The following is a 17,130-nucleotide window of genomic DNA, read 5'->3' on the forward strand; positions in this document are numbered from 1 at the left end:
CTAAGAAAACTGGAAAAACGTATTGATTCGAGTATAAGCCTAGGGTGGGAAATGCAGCAGCTACTGCTAAGTTTCAATAATCAAATACCAATAAAATTACATTAATTGAGGCATCAGTGGGGTATATGTTATTCAATATTTATTTCAAAGAAAAACAGTAAACTAGCTCTGTAAGTGGAGAAGAGGGTCAACAAAAACAATAGGAACTGGAGGGTCTGGTTGCGGGTGGCCTAATTTGTACACAAAGGACAGAGGGTGCAAATCTGGGGGGACCCATGGCACCCAACTCGATTATAAGCCGAGGGTGACTTTTTCAGCGCATTTTGGGTGCTTAAAAACTAGGCTTATACTCGAGTATATACAGTATGTTCTAATCTAGGTCAATGTGCAATTGTTTCCAGGGTTTGACTCTATACGGTATCCTGCCTTCCACAATGTAAATGTGTTATGCAAGAAAGCACTGTTTCTTCTGAATGCCCCTGTAATGAAGAGACTTCTCTTTTATGACCTGGTGTAGGTTTTGTGGGTGCATGCGCCTATGTTTTCAGCTCCCTGTGCTTAAGGTCTTGGGCAAGTACACCAGACCCTACAATTCAAATGGTAAGCCTTATTACTCTCTGTAGTCCCCTTGCTATCAGGCTGATTGGTTTCTATTCACATTTTCTATTGTATGATATGGTTAGTAAAAGGAATCTAATGAACAAATAGAATGTGAACAAGAAACATTTTATCCTAGAATTTTTTTTTCCAAATGCTGTGACTTAAAAGGTTAAAGTTACAACAACACATGTGGCAGCAGTGGCAACAAGATATGTGTGCACTTTATGAGGATGACACTTTTTTCAAGGTGGCACTACAAGGATAAATAAGTACCTGGAGTGCACACATGCAATGCTGTAGCCTAGGAAACAACCCACAGAAAAATATGCATAATTAAAAACCCATGTGTAAAATCTAAAATACCCCACAGTCCCAATGCCCAAATTGATTGGTTGTTCAGCCACACCCTGTGAAAGGCATTGTCCATATTGTTAAGCAGGGACTAGCCACAGTGCTCCAGCTACCAGAAGCTAATGCTCAGGCAAGGAAGTGATGGTTTTATATAAGGGTAAATCTGCCTCTGATTGGCTGACCAATAAAAGCAAAGTGAAGACCTGGCAATGATAAAAGATAACTTGCCAGATCCTCTCCAGGCCCACTGGTTAAGGAGAACAGCCAGCAAACAGAAGATTCTTTGCTTGACTCCTGTAAGAACCTTTTGTTGCAAAGCTGAGCTTAATCTCAGACTTAAGCACTTAGCAGTATTTACATAAACAAGCTTCACAGAGCAAAATGATTTTGAGTTTTGATAATTAGGGCCAAAACTATCATTTATATTTATCTTCTTTTCATACCATGCATCGTTTTTCAATAATGTTGTGTTCACTTTATTCCAAATTTGCGACAATATGATGTTGTATGTAAATTATACTAGAAACAGTATTGTTAAGAGAAATATTTTATGTGACCAGTAGGTGTCCCCAAAGCAAACATATTTGCAGTTATGGAAAGATGGTATGGATTTAAACTTCACATAGAACAAAGCAGAAATAGAGACTGCACTCAAGCAAAATTTCAGCTGGGGAGCTTACCCCATTTATTATGCCAACATACCACAAAAAAAAATCAACGTTTCGGGGGGCACTCCCTCCCTTCGTCAGGATAACCACACAATGAAAAAACAAAGCTTAAAACAGTAATGAAACCCCACCCCTAATAAGTAGGTGAGTGATTGACAGGATAATTAAGCACCACCAATCCTATTCAGGAACACATTGTTTGTGAAAAAGTTTTTTTTTTTTGTTTGCTACAATGGATTTAAACTTTCCCTGCTGCCGGGATTGGCATTATCCTGGCAAATTTGTCTCCCTGGATTAACCTGTGCCATGGAAACGTAGAATTGACTGCACTGGCATTCTGGTGCTCCAGCCAATGGCACATCACCCATTGGTTGGACTGAGGAACATGGACAGAATTCAAGCACTGTCCAGCGGTGAAGCACACAAGGGATGAATTTCCTAGTTTCAGCTAGATTTCAGTATGTTTTGGAGAAGACATGCCAAAGGACTGTCTAGCTCATTTTTTGTGTGGGACAAAGACTAAAGGTTAGTCTTGACATCCGAGATTTGTTTTTAATATGATTTATTTCCTTTCAAATACAATTTTCTAAAACTGAAATGCATTGTTGAGAAAGCACAGTTCAAATTATTCAGTGGAATCAAGCCAACCCATAGGTCAATAACCCCTAGTGCATATGAATGGAGGTTGTCTTATTAGCAAATTATATGAGGAATAATGAATTGCATATTGTTAAATAAAGGGGGATAAGAAGTCATAGAGGAGTTCCATGACCATATGGGGGTTATAAGGGACATATAGTACCTCAAATTCAAGAGCAATTTGGATGCCAGTCATGTTTTTTACCCGCAACACAGTGTTCTTTCCATAATACATAACTAATACAGTTGCACATCGACATGGATTGCATGCAGTTGAACTGGAAAATTTTGAAGTGTGAATTGCATCGTTTTAGATGCTTGCCATCAAAATAGCATCTGTATTGCGGGTTACGGTGACTTACAGGTTAGGACATGTGTTTGAGTAACATCTGTTTTGTTTAAGTTCAGTTGTAGGAATCAAGTGGCCACCGGTACCTCCCACCTTTAATATCTATTGTCAGGTGTGCAGATCAACCCAAACTGCAACTGCGCCCCCACCCCTTTCAAAAAAAAAAAAAAAAGTGTGGGCTATTAGGAAGGCAGAAAAAGTTCACTTCACCTAAACATCCTATTTTATATGTAACTCTGTTGATAGGATGTTACTATAGTTTTAGCAGCTTTGGAGGTCTACAGATTGTCTTGCTACTCACCTAAGGAAAAATCAGTAAACCTTTATTGTTACACTGTATATATAATGTAACCCTATTCTGGCTAGTTTTTGCCAGTACCGGCTAGTAGGTATGAGCACGGGCACATGTGACTCCAACACACAGGCTGGGCCTTCGCAAAACGGAAGAATTACACTTGAGAGGTGTTGCGGAACTACACCTCTCCACTGCCACAACTTGTATATAAGTAATTATGGACGCCAGAGGTTCTTTTGCATTGAACTAGAACTTGGTTTATTGATGGTACACAGTATATGCAGGGTTAATACTCACAGCTTTGAGGTAGAATAGCACACAATTGTCAAATGCAGTTGCAGATAGCAGTAATAGTATGGCACCACTGTGGAGATAGGTATAGGGAATAGCCAGGAGTCCCAAGGGTAGTGTCTGCCTTATCTGGACCGGATCCCTACAGTGACGGTGGCTCAGGGGTTAATAACAGCCTGAATCCTATGTCTGACACTGCGGTCCCTACAGTAAGGCAGCAGAGCCTTGGGTGTACTAAACCCTCTAATTTCTCCTATGTGGGAGCGTATAGCTGCTCATACTAAATAGCCCTGAACTAAGTCACACTCCTAAAGCGTGCTATAACAGAGTCTAACCTGCAAATGACTACACCTCATTCACGGGTCCCTGATCCCCGACTTATTCATCACTAGATGGATTGGCTTCCTCTAGGGCACAGACTTCTGGGCCTAGTTGGGGTCCCAGGCTCAATGTGCAACCTGCTCTGTATGATAGGAATGCCAAAGAGGAAGTGCCCACACCCTGCAAATCACTATATTACAGTGTGCAGGAAGTGGTCATCCTAACTAAAGGCCAATAAGTGCATAGTGACACATAACTAAAGTGGCAACATTACAATCTGCTCAGTAACAGCAGATAACACAGTGTAGGACTAAAGCCATAGGGAGCTTAATTCCTATGGTTCCCTACAATAACTTCTGTATTAAAGCAAATAAAAGAGTAAGCTATATGATGTTCATAGTTCAGGCATATATACAAGCTAGTGATAGATGAGAAAACTGGGATTCTCACTGTACCTGCCTACTGGCACCTGACCCTATCTAATCATGATGCATTACATCCCATTTGCGGTTCACTTTAGAGTCCACCTTCTTGTTCAGCCCAAGCTTGTCACATTAGCCAAGAGACATTTTTTCCAGTTACTCAGTTACTGGTTATGCAGATTGTCCCTTATGAGAAGTGATCCAAAGATGCACGCACACACCAGGCCTCCCCAATTAAAATACACCGTACTTGTAGAGTATAGGGGGATGGTGCCACACGCAGGATAAGTGAAACACACATACAGAATTGCTAAAATGGGGTCAAGGCAAAAAAAACCCACAAAGTTTATGGGGCAGGTACCTTCATCATGCTCACGTGTGCAGTCTGTGAACAGTCTAACATTGGCAACACATCTATCGTTCCCAAAGTACAGCAATACCCATTCAGGAATATTAGCAGTATAGATGTTTAACTTGCATATGCGAAATTGAACATTTGCGCACCACTATGCATACCTTAAAATACAAAGTAGGAACATCAAATAGCAGAAGCCTACTTCATATTCAGGAGAGGTCAAGGATGATGATCCTTTTAACGGAGTTCTTGTCATGACAAATGTGGCTAACATACCCACTGTATTTCACGCTAGACTGTAACCATAGAGACCTAGAAGAATGTTGCATCAGTGATGAAGGATCACACCAGATGGCGTGATATTTAGTCCAGTCAGTTACCATGGAAACCTGAATGAATGTTGGATCAGTTTGCAATGCCTTATCCAATGAAAACCCTGCAATCTCTGCATTTAAATAAAATATATTTAGTATTTGAAACAAGGCCCAGTAATTTTAAGAATCCTGCAAACACTGTAATTTGTTAATTTAAATGCAAATACTGTAGCTTTATAATCAATCTAATGATGTAATTATTCTGATCAGGTATTGCACCTCCTACTGCGTCTTAAATATCATGTTTTTGTAATATCAGAAAAAAAAAACCAACAGACCTAACCTATTACAGGGTGTCACTATACTATACTATTTATTGTATGCAAGGACTAACGCCATGTTATTTTCTGACCCCAGGAACTAGTTAACATTTAGAATTTGGTCAGTTTGACATAATAACATCACAGTTAAATCAGTCAAAGGGGAAAAGCAAGTCTGCTTATGACCCTACTTTGTGAGTTTATGACATCACTGGACAAGATCAGTTTGGCCATTCAAGTGCTTGGTTTGGTGTAATATCCAACTAACTGTTGCATTTACAACCATTCTTTCAAATTACAGCACACCAACATGAAACAATTTCTGCAAGCCCAAACTCAGTATATTTAGCTAATACGCTGTTTCCGCTCTAGGTTCTATGAACACTAACAAATACTGCATCCTTCTTTCTGGACACAGGGAGTGGATTTCATAAAGAAAAGTGGTGTTTTTCCGTGCAAGATCTGCTCCATGCCTGCCCCGACAGGCAGATGCCAAGTGTGTCACTAGCTTCATATGACTTCACTGATTCACAATCCCAGTTTGTTCACTTCAAATTTGAATGTAGCTTTAATTCAAACAGGAATTCAATGGGATAGACTTCTGTTATTATTCTGCTTGACACAATTTTTAAAAGTAAAGAATACATCACAGAGGTCTCAAAGTAATTGTTTAGATATATTAAATATATATTTAATTTAAAAATGTTATCTTCTGTTGGTGAAATAGAAATATGTCAGTTTATTGCTTCTTAAAGTAACACATGCGGTGGTGTTAAAGAGGGTAAGGATCATATATTGTACAGTTCAAATAAAAATTCACATTTACTGCTACAAATATAGAAAATGTAAATACTTGAGCAGTATAAAACATATATAAACTGATAGAAAAAAAAGCAGTCTGTCTGCAGTTAAGGCAAGGAAGCATCTATATATGCATGGAGGCTTGAGGGTATCATCTCATGCAGTTTATTTGGTTACTCATCCTAACGTTGTCAGCTTATCGATCAAATCATCAATAGTGTACACTATTAGTTTAATGTCATCTTTCTCACTCATCCGATGTTGGCCATGTTTGCGGAGAATTATATCCACATCTGCATTAAGAATACAGTCACCAACCTCCACCGACACATGCCAAGGGACATCTTCATCTTTCATTCCGTGGATTAGTCGAACAGGGCACGTTATGGGAATAGGGCCTTTCAACAAACAATGGTTCTCTGCTTCTTTAATAAATGAATATGGCATATCATAAAAGCCTTGCTCGTTGTATTTAGAAGGGAACTTCCATTGACCTTTTTCTTCTATTGCTTTTCTTTCCTGTAGAGAGGAAAAAATGTACTAAAGTTAATTAACAGTTTATATGCCTAATGGGACATTTCTAGTTAATAGCACATTCCAAAGTAGGGTAGATATCATTCAACACAGCTGTTGGAGAGGGGCAATCGGAGCTATAGTTCTGAAACAACTGGAGATTATCTATGCCTGCCCTGAACGGTGTTATCGAATGTGGGTACAAAAAGCTACTTCTTGCCAGTGCTTTGTTTTACTTATATAGAGCCAATACATTGATGCAATGCTTTACAGCAATTGTTTCATCATTCACAGTAGTCTCTGCCCTTGGGGGGCACATCTATGCAGTGCACTTTTACTTTGGTAAACGGTTAAACTTAGTAGACATTTTTTTAAACCTCATCTACTATATACAGTAACTCAGTCAATTTTATATGGAGCAAGTTAACCTGTGTGAGTGTGTTAGACTGTGGGAGGAAACTGAAGTAACCAGAGGAGAGACTATAACTCCTTGTAGATAGTAAATATGAAAGAACATTAAGGCTATTTTTCTTCTTAAGCTAAATAACATTGATAGTGCTAGCGGCTGCCTGTGGACTGGACTGTACTAACTCTGCTTGAGAGGATCATTTGTATTTTCCTAGCCCTGTGAGCAAATGTGTAAACTAAAAATCAGACTAGGTAAGGTGGCCATACATGGGCAGATTTCAGCTGCTGATTCAGCAACTTATCTGCCTGTGTACAAGCAGCCCCTATGGGTCTCCCCGACCTTTACTTTAGTCAGTAAAGTCTATTACATTACACTAACAATGATGAAATATTAACTGCTCAGTTAACTCAGAGATTATACACGTGTAGACTTTATCTACTTTCTTTAAACAATGTATCCCTAATTTACACAAGAGTTTCCTTTAGCCATTACCTATATTTTCGTAATGCTGAATGTTACTTTAACTCTTTTACTGCAATGTGCCAGGGGGGCTGCGAGACGAACGCTCGCAGGACCCTCCAGGAAGCAGCAGACGCGATCGCATCGCGTCTGCTACTTCCTACTTCCCCCCTGCCGGCCGGCCCACTGAAGAGGAGGCGATCGGGTCTTCAGGACAGGTAAGGACTTTTTTTTTTTATGCATTTACACACACACACACACACTTACATACATTTACAGCACACATTTTAGCAGTTTTTTTTTTTTTTTTCATTTTTCACACTTTTATACACTCATACACACTTACACACTATAACACAACTTTTACACATGTACACACATGTATACACAAACACTTTGGTTTTTTTTTTCATTTTGCCACTTTGTTTTTAGTTTCTTTTACCTAAAAACTGTTTATTTTGACAGCGTGACTATTGGATCAGATATTCTGACCACTAATTACACGGTCATGTGACTTATTTTGTTGTTTCACTGATTTGCACAATTTTTGTGGTTTTATCGCATTTTATCCCTCTATAAGTGTTCCTAATCTGTTTTTAGCGTAGCTTTACCAGGTGTAACTTTGGTGTACAAAAATAACTTTGCCTATTTTGAATTCATCAGAATGTGTACTTTCCAAAAATATATGGTTTCCTGGGGGTCTCTGTATAGTTAGGGGAGGGGTTACTGCACATAATACGCTGTCAGGGGGCTCTGTGTGCAAAAGCTGAGCTGGCTGGCGAGAAATCCTTATGCGCTATTTTCATTTTGGGGTCAGTACTTACCGCAGACTTTGGTATATCTATGCATATTGGGCATCAAACTGTTCAGTAGACCTCTGGTGTTCCTATTTGGGGTGACTTGCCTTTGTACGCAAGAAATTGTGTGAGATAAATGCGGCAAATTGCAACATTTTTAGGCGATTTTCTGAAATGTCATAAAAACCAATAAATTTAGAAAAGCTTTGCAGATTGGTCCTTTGGTGTAGAAAGGACTCTTTACCCTTGTTAGATTTGTCAGAATGTGTACTTTCCAAAAATATATGGTTTTGTGGGGGTCTCTGTATAGTTAGGGGAAGTTTCGGCACATAATACGCTGACAGGGGGCTCTGTGTGCAAAAGCTGAGCTGGCAGGCGAGAAATCCTTATGCGCTATTTTCATTTTGGGGTCAGTACATACCGCAGACTTTGGTATATCTATGCATATTGGGCATCAAACTGTTCAGTAGACCATAGGTGTTCCTATTTGGGGTGATTTGCCTTTATCTGATCTTTATCAAGAAATTGTGAGAGATAAATGCGGCAAATTGCAAGATTTTTATGCGATTTTCTAAATGTCATATAAATCTGCAAACTTAGGAAAGCTTTACAGCTTGGTACTTTGGAGCAAAAAGAAATGTTTACCCATTATAGATTCGGGGGGGATGTGTACTTTCCAAAAATATATGGCTTTCTGGGGTGAGTGTACTTTTTTGTAGCATTATCCCACATAAAGGATGTAAATGTGTTGATTTTGCAGGAGCTGAAATGATACATCATATGGGGGTATGTTCCCATTGGGGCCCCTATATGCCACATACTTAGGTAAACCTATACATATTGGGCATCAAACTGTTCAGTGGACCCCTAGCGTTCAAATTTAGGGTGTTTTATCTTGGTACCTAACACTATGTAGGAGATAAGATGCTGCGAAGTGGAAGCTTTGAGGGGATTTTTGGAAATGTCATCAAAATTGCTAACTTTAGAAAAGCTGTGTGGTTTAGTACTTTGGAGTAGAAAGACATGGGTACCCATTTTAGATTCGGGGGAATGTGTACTTTCCAAAAATATATGACTTTCTGGGGTGAGTGTACTTTTTACTAGTTTTATCCCACATATAATGATGTAAATGTGTTGATTTTGCAGGAGCTGAAATGACAGAAATGATAGATCATATGGGGGTATGTTCACATTGGGGCCCCTACATGCCACATACTTAGCTAAACCTATACATATTGGGCATCAAACTGTTCAGTAGACCCCTGGCATTCATATTTAGGGTGTTTTATTTGGTTACTTTATGACCTGTAGGAGATTAGATACTATAGACTGGAAGCTTTGAAGCAATTTTTAAAAAAAAAAATCACAAATTTTGATAAAAACCAATAACTTTAGGAAAGCATTGCGACTTGATAGTTTGGAGTAGACAGACAGTTGTGCCTATTCTGTATTCCCCAGAATCTGTTCTTTCCAAAAATGTACAATTTTCTGAGATAAACCTTCTGTTAGTGGAAATTTTGTCCTTGAAATCTAAAGTATGCAACTTTCTGGAGCAGTGCTTTGGGAATTTGGTAGTGTACTGCTGGGAGTTTTTGACCTATACAAGTGAGAAATCTCCATAAAACTATATATATTTGGTATTGGCACGTTCAGGAGACATGGGACTTTCCAAATCAGTTGTATATTTGTGCATAAAATAATTTTTGTTTCTAGTGTGTGTGTTTATATTATGGAAAATTAGATTTTTTTTGCATTTTTAGACATTTAGAAGCCTATATCTTGTTACAGAATTGGAATTACACAAAAATTCTACCATATTTTGAAAGCTTAGGTTGTTCTGAAAAAAACGATATATTGTTTTCCTGGGTAAACTAAAAGTCCCCCCGAGGAAAGGCCCCTAAAGTGAAACAGTGCAAAATGTTCAAAAACTGTCTGGCAATACAAGTTCCGCTTTGACCAAAACAGCTGTCAGTAAAAGGGTTAAACTGGAGATCACAGACCTGGCACCAACATGTTAAATTTAATTTAGCCTGCAAATGTTGGCTTTTAAGTTGATTGAACAGACCCAACTTATCTTTTCCATTTATTAAAAAGAGTGAAATTTTAATTGGCACCTGATAAGATGCTGCAGGCTTCTGTAGTTACTTACTCTACATTAACTGCACAGCACATCTTTCTGGCATTACATGCCCAGATTTGGCTGGAAAGTTGGCCTAATTTTGACTATGATGCCCAGCCATCTAGTCACAAAGGGGGCAACTACAACACACCATTTATTGTGTACACACAATATTCTGTATGTGCCAAATCTAACTAGCGCCTAATCTAACTAGCGCAAACTTATACTACCATTTAGTAAAACAAATAGTACAGCCCCAAAATATTACATACCTCAAGAGGAAGTTGATTAAACGCAGTCACAAAATGATCCACAGCAGGAGCTATACCAACAAGGGCGGCTATTTTCTCAGGGCGGGCTATTGCAGCAAGAAGCATGAGCCATCCTCCCATGCTTGATCCAACCAATATCTTATTTAATTAAAAAAATATATATCAGTGTCAAGGAAGATCATTAATATTTTAGAAAACAAGGTGTTGGCAATTTATAAAGAATAGTTAACCTGTGGCCCTTCAGCTAGTGAATCCAACACATGCAGAACATCCTTTTTCCACCCTCCGATTGTGCACTCTGTAAAGTCTCCCTCAGAACTACCACTTCCGGTATAGTCAAATCTAAAACAAATATATTCATAAAACAAAGGTTACAAAGAAACACATTTCCTAAAGCCACTACTAGATATTGAAACACACAAAACATTAGGTTTTTAGTGTGCATTCAAAAAGTAAAGCTCGCCAGTCTTACAGTGAGGTCCAGGTGCGCATGGCCCAGACGTGGCAGGCACTCACAGAATTCCACAAACAGGTAATGTAAAATAACTTTAGACTTTTATTCAAACACAAATAGGATACATAAAAGCCCATTATTTAATGTAATTGATAATTAGATTACAAGTATGCAACCCCCTCCCTTCCCCCATTGGTGTGACTGTTTTGTTAATAGGAGTTCACTATAGAGAGGGATTATTTGGTAATCTAATAATTGCAAGGACCAAACATGGACATAGCCCAATTGTAGACCATAAATCTACCTCTTAATCAAAACAGTTCTATTGCCATGAAGTAGGGATGGAAATTAGGTTATGGAAGGGTTAAACAGAAGCACACTCTTTGTGCGCGAGGTTGAAAAATTATTTTACTTCCATGTTTATGAAACCAAAAGATTTTAAGGATTCGGATTTGCTGAATCCTGGATTCGGTGCATTTCTACCAAGAAGTCAGTTACAACATAAGCCTCCATGAAAACCTCCATATTAATCTTTACCCACTGCATATCTCCAATATGCCACCCCTATTTTGAAACTGGCAGTCAAACCTTGAAAATATATGACATTATGCTTTCACCATAGCCTTGTATTTTTTGGTTTAGTAAAAAAAACACACACTTTGCTTACAATAGTGAACTGTATCTGCCAGCATAAAGGGGCAGATTTATCAAAATGTGAGTTACAGAATCTTAATACATAAAAACTCACTCAATTTTTCATTCCAATGGGATTTTTAGAAGTGTATTTACCAATGTGTGAAATTCAGAACTCACCATTTAATAGATGATTCTAAAAATTTCATACAAATGAATAGAACATGTGTGAGTTTTATGTATTAAACTCTAAACTCACATTTTGATAAATCTGCCCCAAAGTCTCTAGCAACATTATACAAGAACAGCTCTCCCAAAGCAAATATTACACTGTAACTAAACTTGGCCAATAGGGAAGAAAGCACACCTTCATCCTGGCAAATGCCTTTAACACATTCATTTGCAAAAAATGCAAAGCACAAACTTTCAGGGACCAACCCCTTCCTCAGGTGCCGGCATGAAGGTGTGCTTCTTCCCGAGGGTATTGTTTTTGTTCAAAATGTAAATTCTCATTTCAGTTTAATACCGTGCCTTTTTTTGATTGGAAACCAAAATCTTACCTGATAAAAGAATGTCCAAGAGATTTGCAGAACTCTTCAAGGGCTACTGCTTTTTGGGCATTCATATCAGAGGCAAAACCTGGCAAGAAAATGACTCCAGGACTTTTGCCTTTTAGCTTCTGGTAAGCCAATTTTGGTAAATCTTGACGGGTCAAATACTGCAATGTAGACTTTAGTCTGCATACTAATGAAAAAGGAAAGGAGAACATGCAAAACATAAAAAATTAGCTGCAAGAATTTTTAAGAAATATTTAAAATATAGATGACGATCAACAAATTCTGTTTTTTGAAGTGCACTTTTACCTGGTAATCTAACTAGCCAGGCCACCAAATTACATTTGCTTTGGTGACACCACTTCTATCACTATTTATGGAAATGATGCCAGGTAGGTGGACTGTGTACATTTTTTATCCAACATAGGCTCATTTATCGACATTGGGCAAATCTGTAGATCTGTACCTGAGCAGTAACCAATCAAATAAAGGTTTCAAATGTCCTATCAACACCTAACTGTAATCACTAATTATTTGCTATAGGTTATTGCCCAGGAGCAAATTTGCCCATATTTGACAAATAAGCCAGACATGTTTTAAAAGTCGTATTAAAAAATCTGCAATGCAAAACCACAAATCACAGATAGAGCTATGAAAACATTCACATGTAAGATGGGCGATACATGATAAGAATTTGAACAGTTCAACCATGTGTTATAAATAGAGAGATGAAGAGCACGAATATAGCTGCAGAGGTCACAGGGGAAAATATACTACATAGCCTGGTGTCACAAAATAAATTGTTAATGTGTTCGCTGCTTTGACGCCTGTTTTGCTGCTTTTGATGCCTAATGCATGGTACTTTCTTTGGCAGTATTATCCAAGGGGTATGTTATTTAAGTAAATACATTACTGAAGCTTAACTCTGTCACATGGTCACAGGTGTGATCATGATATAAAAAGATCACTATTACGAAGAATAACTCACGTATTTATAAAAACCTCTGCCCTGATCTCTCGCACATAACAGTCCATGTTCTGCATTTCTTCTTATCTGGACCAAATTTTCCTCTGCTTGCCCCACAAAAAATTACCCTGTCATTTTCAAAACACTTACCTTTATTCATAGCGGTATCAATAAAAGCTGTAAGCTTTAGATGACAATGTTGCAAATAGCAGTGGCAGAACACACATTTGATATTGTTTACAGCTGTTGTTTAAACTGTGATCAAGGGTCAATTTTTCCAACCGAACTGCATTAAAATCACAGACCAAATGCTAGGGAACTTACCTTTTGACACTTCAAGCTGATTATGTTTAAAGTATTCTGTTCATTTTGAACAGAGAGATCAAGATTACATTTATCAATTGCTGCTTTTTTGGGGGTGTCCAGTGCATGCACAATCCTACTAAAGTCTTCCTAGAATCACTAAACAAAACATACACAACTATGAACTAAATAAACAACAGCAAGACCCATAAATCATAATCAGGCCTTACATAGAGAATAGTGAGTGCCTTCATATTTTAGAATTTTTTTTTAAATTTTTGTTTTAACGTTTGGGTGGGTCATGGGACAAATTAAATCACTAAGCACTGATCTTAAGAAAATATTTTAACCTATATTTCTTGTTCTTGTGTATTATATAGTTATTATAATTTTAATGTATCCCTGCATTATCTGGCTGTTAGGCCACAAGCTTAATTTCTAAAGCTCTGTAACATGAAACAAACAGATTAAAAGCATAAAAGAAATAATGATACAACTCCTACTGCATTTGTAAATTTAGGGCAAATAAACTAACAGGCATGATCACCATGCCTTATTTGTCAGGAATAAACAACTCTGCCTACTTAGGTGCCCTGATCAAGAGTTACGCAAATCTCTTCAAATCCTATGTTATTCTAGGTGTCGGCTAAATTATCCCTTTGAAAGTACATTGGATTTCAAAAGATTTTCCCACGGCCTTATATATAGAGGATCTAGGCCAAAGTCAAGGAAAGGATTTTATAGCCCTATATTGTTCAAATGAACAGAAACAGTTTCTATGCGGCAAGCGTACATTATTTCACAAGGTGCTTCTGCTCCACTCCAGCACACAGTAGCATAACTACAGTGAAACCTTAATTTTACATACCATGATTTGAAGTTTTGCTCCATTTTACACCTTTTTTGTTGTCCACCCAGTATAAAACATAATCACCAGCATATAGTAAATTTACATTTTCCCGGATATTAAGACTTTTCTGATCCCCTATACTGTATAGAGGAAGGAGACCCCGCAGCCAGGGTCTACTTCCTCTATACAGAGGGCCATGGAGGGAGGTGTTTGCGAGTCCAATTTTACATGGAGGGGGGGGGCTAGAAAAAACATTTTGGTGAGAGGCTCAGGCACACTGCTAGCACATAATGTAACTTTTAGATTTGCTTGTCAGAAAAAAATCTGTGCTATGCAACTTGCCAGCTAAGCTCACTATTTCTAACAATCATGTATGGGATCTCATATTTAGAAACCCAATATCAAGAAAGCTCAGAATAATTCCTTCTCTGGAATAATAAAACAATACCTTGTACTTGATGGTAACTATGCCACATGAATCTATGTAGGTAGGAAACCAATTTATATAAATAAAATTCTATTAAATGTAAAGGTCCATTTTAATTACTAATAACATATATTTATAAGCACCAACCACAGGGCTATAGATATTCTAAGTATCTATAGCAATATAACATACTTCCCAACATTTGAAAAATGAAAAGAGGGACAAAAAGTTTTGGTGCGCGTAGCGCGGCAATTTTTTGACCACGCCCACTTTTGTGGCCACGCCCCAATTACCTCACCCCATTTTTTGTAAAAATACTCCTTTTATATAGATGAAATGGCGGGATCAGACGCAAATGTGCTATACCCTCATACTGTACTACCTAAGGAAAACAATATAGCAACTCCTACATTAAAATACAAATATAGAGAGAAGGCAGTCAGTTATAAGTGAGTTATAACTATCTACCAGTTTTGCCCCCCATACACAGGAGCCCCCCCATACACAGGAGCCCCGCCACACACAGTGTCCCCTATACACAGTAGCCCCCCATACACAGTAGCCCCCCATACACAGTAGCCCCACATACACAGTGCCCCCCATACACAGTAGCCCCCCCATACACAGTGCCCCCTATACACAGTAGCCCCCCATACACAGTGCCCCCTATACACAGTAGCCCCCATACACAGTGCCAGGGCCGGATTTGTTTTCGGCGCGCCCCTAGGCCACCCCATTGAACGGCCCGTGCCCCCCCAATGCGCATGCGCAAATGAGCGAACAACCACTCGTCTCCCTACCCCGCCCTCCCTGCGCGCTCGCGAGTGCGCATGCTCATACATTTAAAGGAGCCCCACCACACACAGTGTCCCCTATACAAAGTAGCCCCCCATACACAGTAGCCCCCCCATACACAGTGCCCCCTATACACAGTAGCCCCCCATACACAGTGCCCCCTATACACAGTAGCCCCCATACACAGTGCCAGGGCCGGATTTGTTTGCGGCGCGCCCCTAGGCCACCCCGTTGAACGGCCCGCGCCCCCCCAATGCGCATGCGCAAATGAGCGAACAACCGCTCGTCTCCCTACCCCGCCCCCTCATACACTTAAAGCCCCACTTCTCCCCACTGCTCCGTATTGAAAAAAACTTTAAAAATTCCATTGCGGCGGGGCGGCATGCCGCCCCTACTTTTCTGCCGCCCTAGGCCCGGGCCTTTGTGGCCTCTTCACAAATCCGGGCCTGCACAGTGCCCCCTATACACAGTAGCCCCCCCATACACAGTGCCCCCTATACACAGTAGCCCCCATACACATTACCCCCCACAGTAGCTCCTCCTTCTGCGGCTCCTCTCCTTATGCGGCGGCGACAGGCCCTTTATATGGTTGCGCCCGTGCGTAATGATGCCAGCGCATCCCGCAATGTGGGACATTCATGGAACTATCTGGGACAGCGGGATGCGCCATGAAAAGCGGGACTGTCCCGCGAAAAGCGGTGTATGTGTCTGCTATATTTTATGAATGAGCGATACTTCCCCTGCATGCTGTGCTCTGCCAGAGATTCCCAGGAGTGAGAGATATATGTTAGGGGTGGGAAGGTGAAACTGCCCAGCACACAAATAAAGGCAGCAGCCTCTTCTGCCTGATAAAAGACAGAGCCCCCTCAGCCCCTCACCCACTGAGCAGGAGAGGAATGCAGCCAATGCCAATAGTTAACCCTTGCCTGTCACAAATGCTCCTCCCAGGACAATTAAACATCAAGGTAAGGCTGTGAGCTTGAGTGTAGCAGGGGAGATTGAAGAGTTAAGGGGGCGGGGCTTTATTCCCCGGAGCAGAGCAAGCACAGCAATCAATTAAATGGCAAACCTAAAAAGCGGGACATCTAACAGTGAATCCGGGACAGCGGGAAGTGCCATAAATATCGGGACTGTCCCGCTGAAAGTGGGACGGTTGGGAGGTATGATTAATAATGTCAAGTCAAAAGACAGCTAAGTGTTATTTTGGATTTATTATAATCCTAAAACCCACATATTGTTGAGCAAATTACTCGCCACTGTGCACAGGAGCAGTTTCTTTGCTATTGCATATGACATTCCTGCACATTTAAATAATATTTCACTTCATCTGGCTGACACCTAGCAGGGGAGTTAAAGCACCAATGTCAGCAAGTTACATCAAGTAAGATCAGCCGCAGGTTAGGCGGCATTACCTTTCACAAGAAGCCTCACCTGCAAGCCTAGGAACTATGACTTTGGACTGAATAAGCCCCTGCGCACAAGACCCCAGCGCCCACACACAGGCTCGGCGTAAGGTTACGGACGCCATATCTGCTCTCCGCCCTCCTCCTCACACTGCCAGTAAAGCAACGCGAGAGCCGCAGTTCCCAGGAACAAGGACCTGTCACATTACTAGGTGAATGCCAGAGGCTGTGTCTGTGGTGCATACCTCCCAACCGTCCCGCTTTCAGGGACAGGGACGATATTTATGGCACTTCCTGCTGTCCCGGATTCACTGTTAGATGTCCCACTTTTCAGGTTTGCAATTTAATTGATTGCTGTGCTTGCTCTGCTCAGGGGAATAAAGCCCCGCCCCCTTAACTCTTCAATCTCCCCTGCTACACTCAAGCTCACAGCCTTACCTTGATGTTTA

At 40.0% G+C, this 17,130-nt stretch overlaps 1 protein-coding gene across 1 annotated transcript; it reads right to left on the reverse strand.

The window, feature by feature from the left end:
- Positions 1–5,591: 5,591 nt before the first annotated feature.
- Positions 5,592–16,929, reverse strand: abhd10 (abhydrolase domain containing 10). Its single transcript, NM_001367803.1, has 5 exons — positions 16,710–16,929; positions 11,943–12,126; positions 10,526–10,637; positions 10,296–10,433; positions 5,592–6,245 (listed from the first exon to the last, which is right to left on the reverse strand). The coding sequence occupies exons 1-5, from the start codon at positions 16,804–16,806 to the stop codon at positions 5,904–5,906; spliced, it is 873 nt and encodes a 290-aa protein (NP_001354732.1). The 5' UTR covers positions 16,807–16,929; the 3' UTR covers positions 5,592–5,903.
- Positions 16,930–17,130: the final 201 nt, after the last annotated feature.

This window comes from Xenopus tropicalis, chromosome 2 (genome assembly GCF_000004195.4).
Source record: "Xenopus tropicalis strain Nigerian chromosome 2, UCB_Xtro_10.0, whole genome shotgun sequence".
NCBI lineage: Eukaryota > Metazoa > Chordata > Amphibia > Anura > Pipidae > Xenopus > Xenopus tropicalis.

Bases quoted from the DNA above. Each gene is read 5' to 3' on its own strand.
- abhd10 (NM_001367803.1), bottom strand. From the start codon at position 16,806: ATGGCGTCCGTAACCTTACGCCGAGCCTGTGTGTGGGCGCTGGGGTCT. The intron at 10,638-11,942 runs GTAAGATTTTGG...TATTTGTTTTAG, and splicing joins CTTGGACATTCTTTTATCAG to ATTTGACTATACCGGAAGTG. The intron at 6,246-10,295 runs GTATGTAATATT...TCCTCTCTACAG, and splicing joins TTAATCAACTTCCTCTTGAG to GAAAGAAAAGCAATAGAAGA.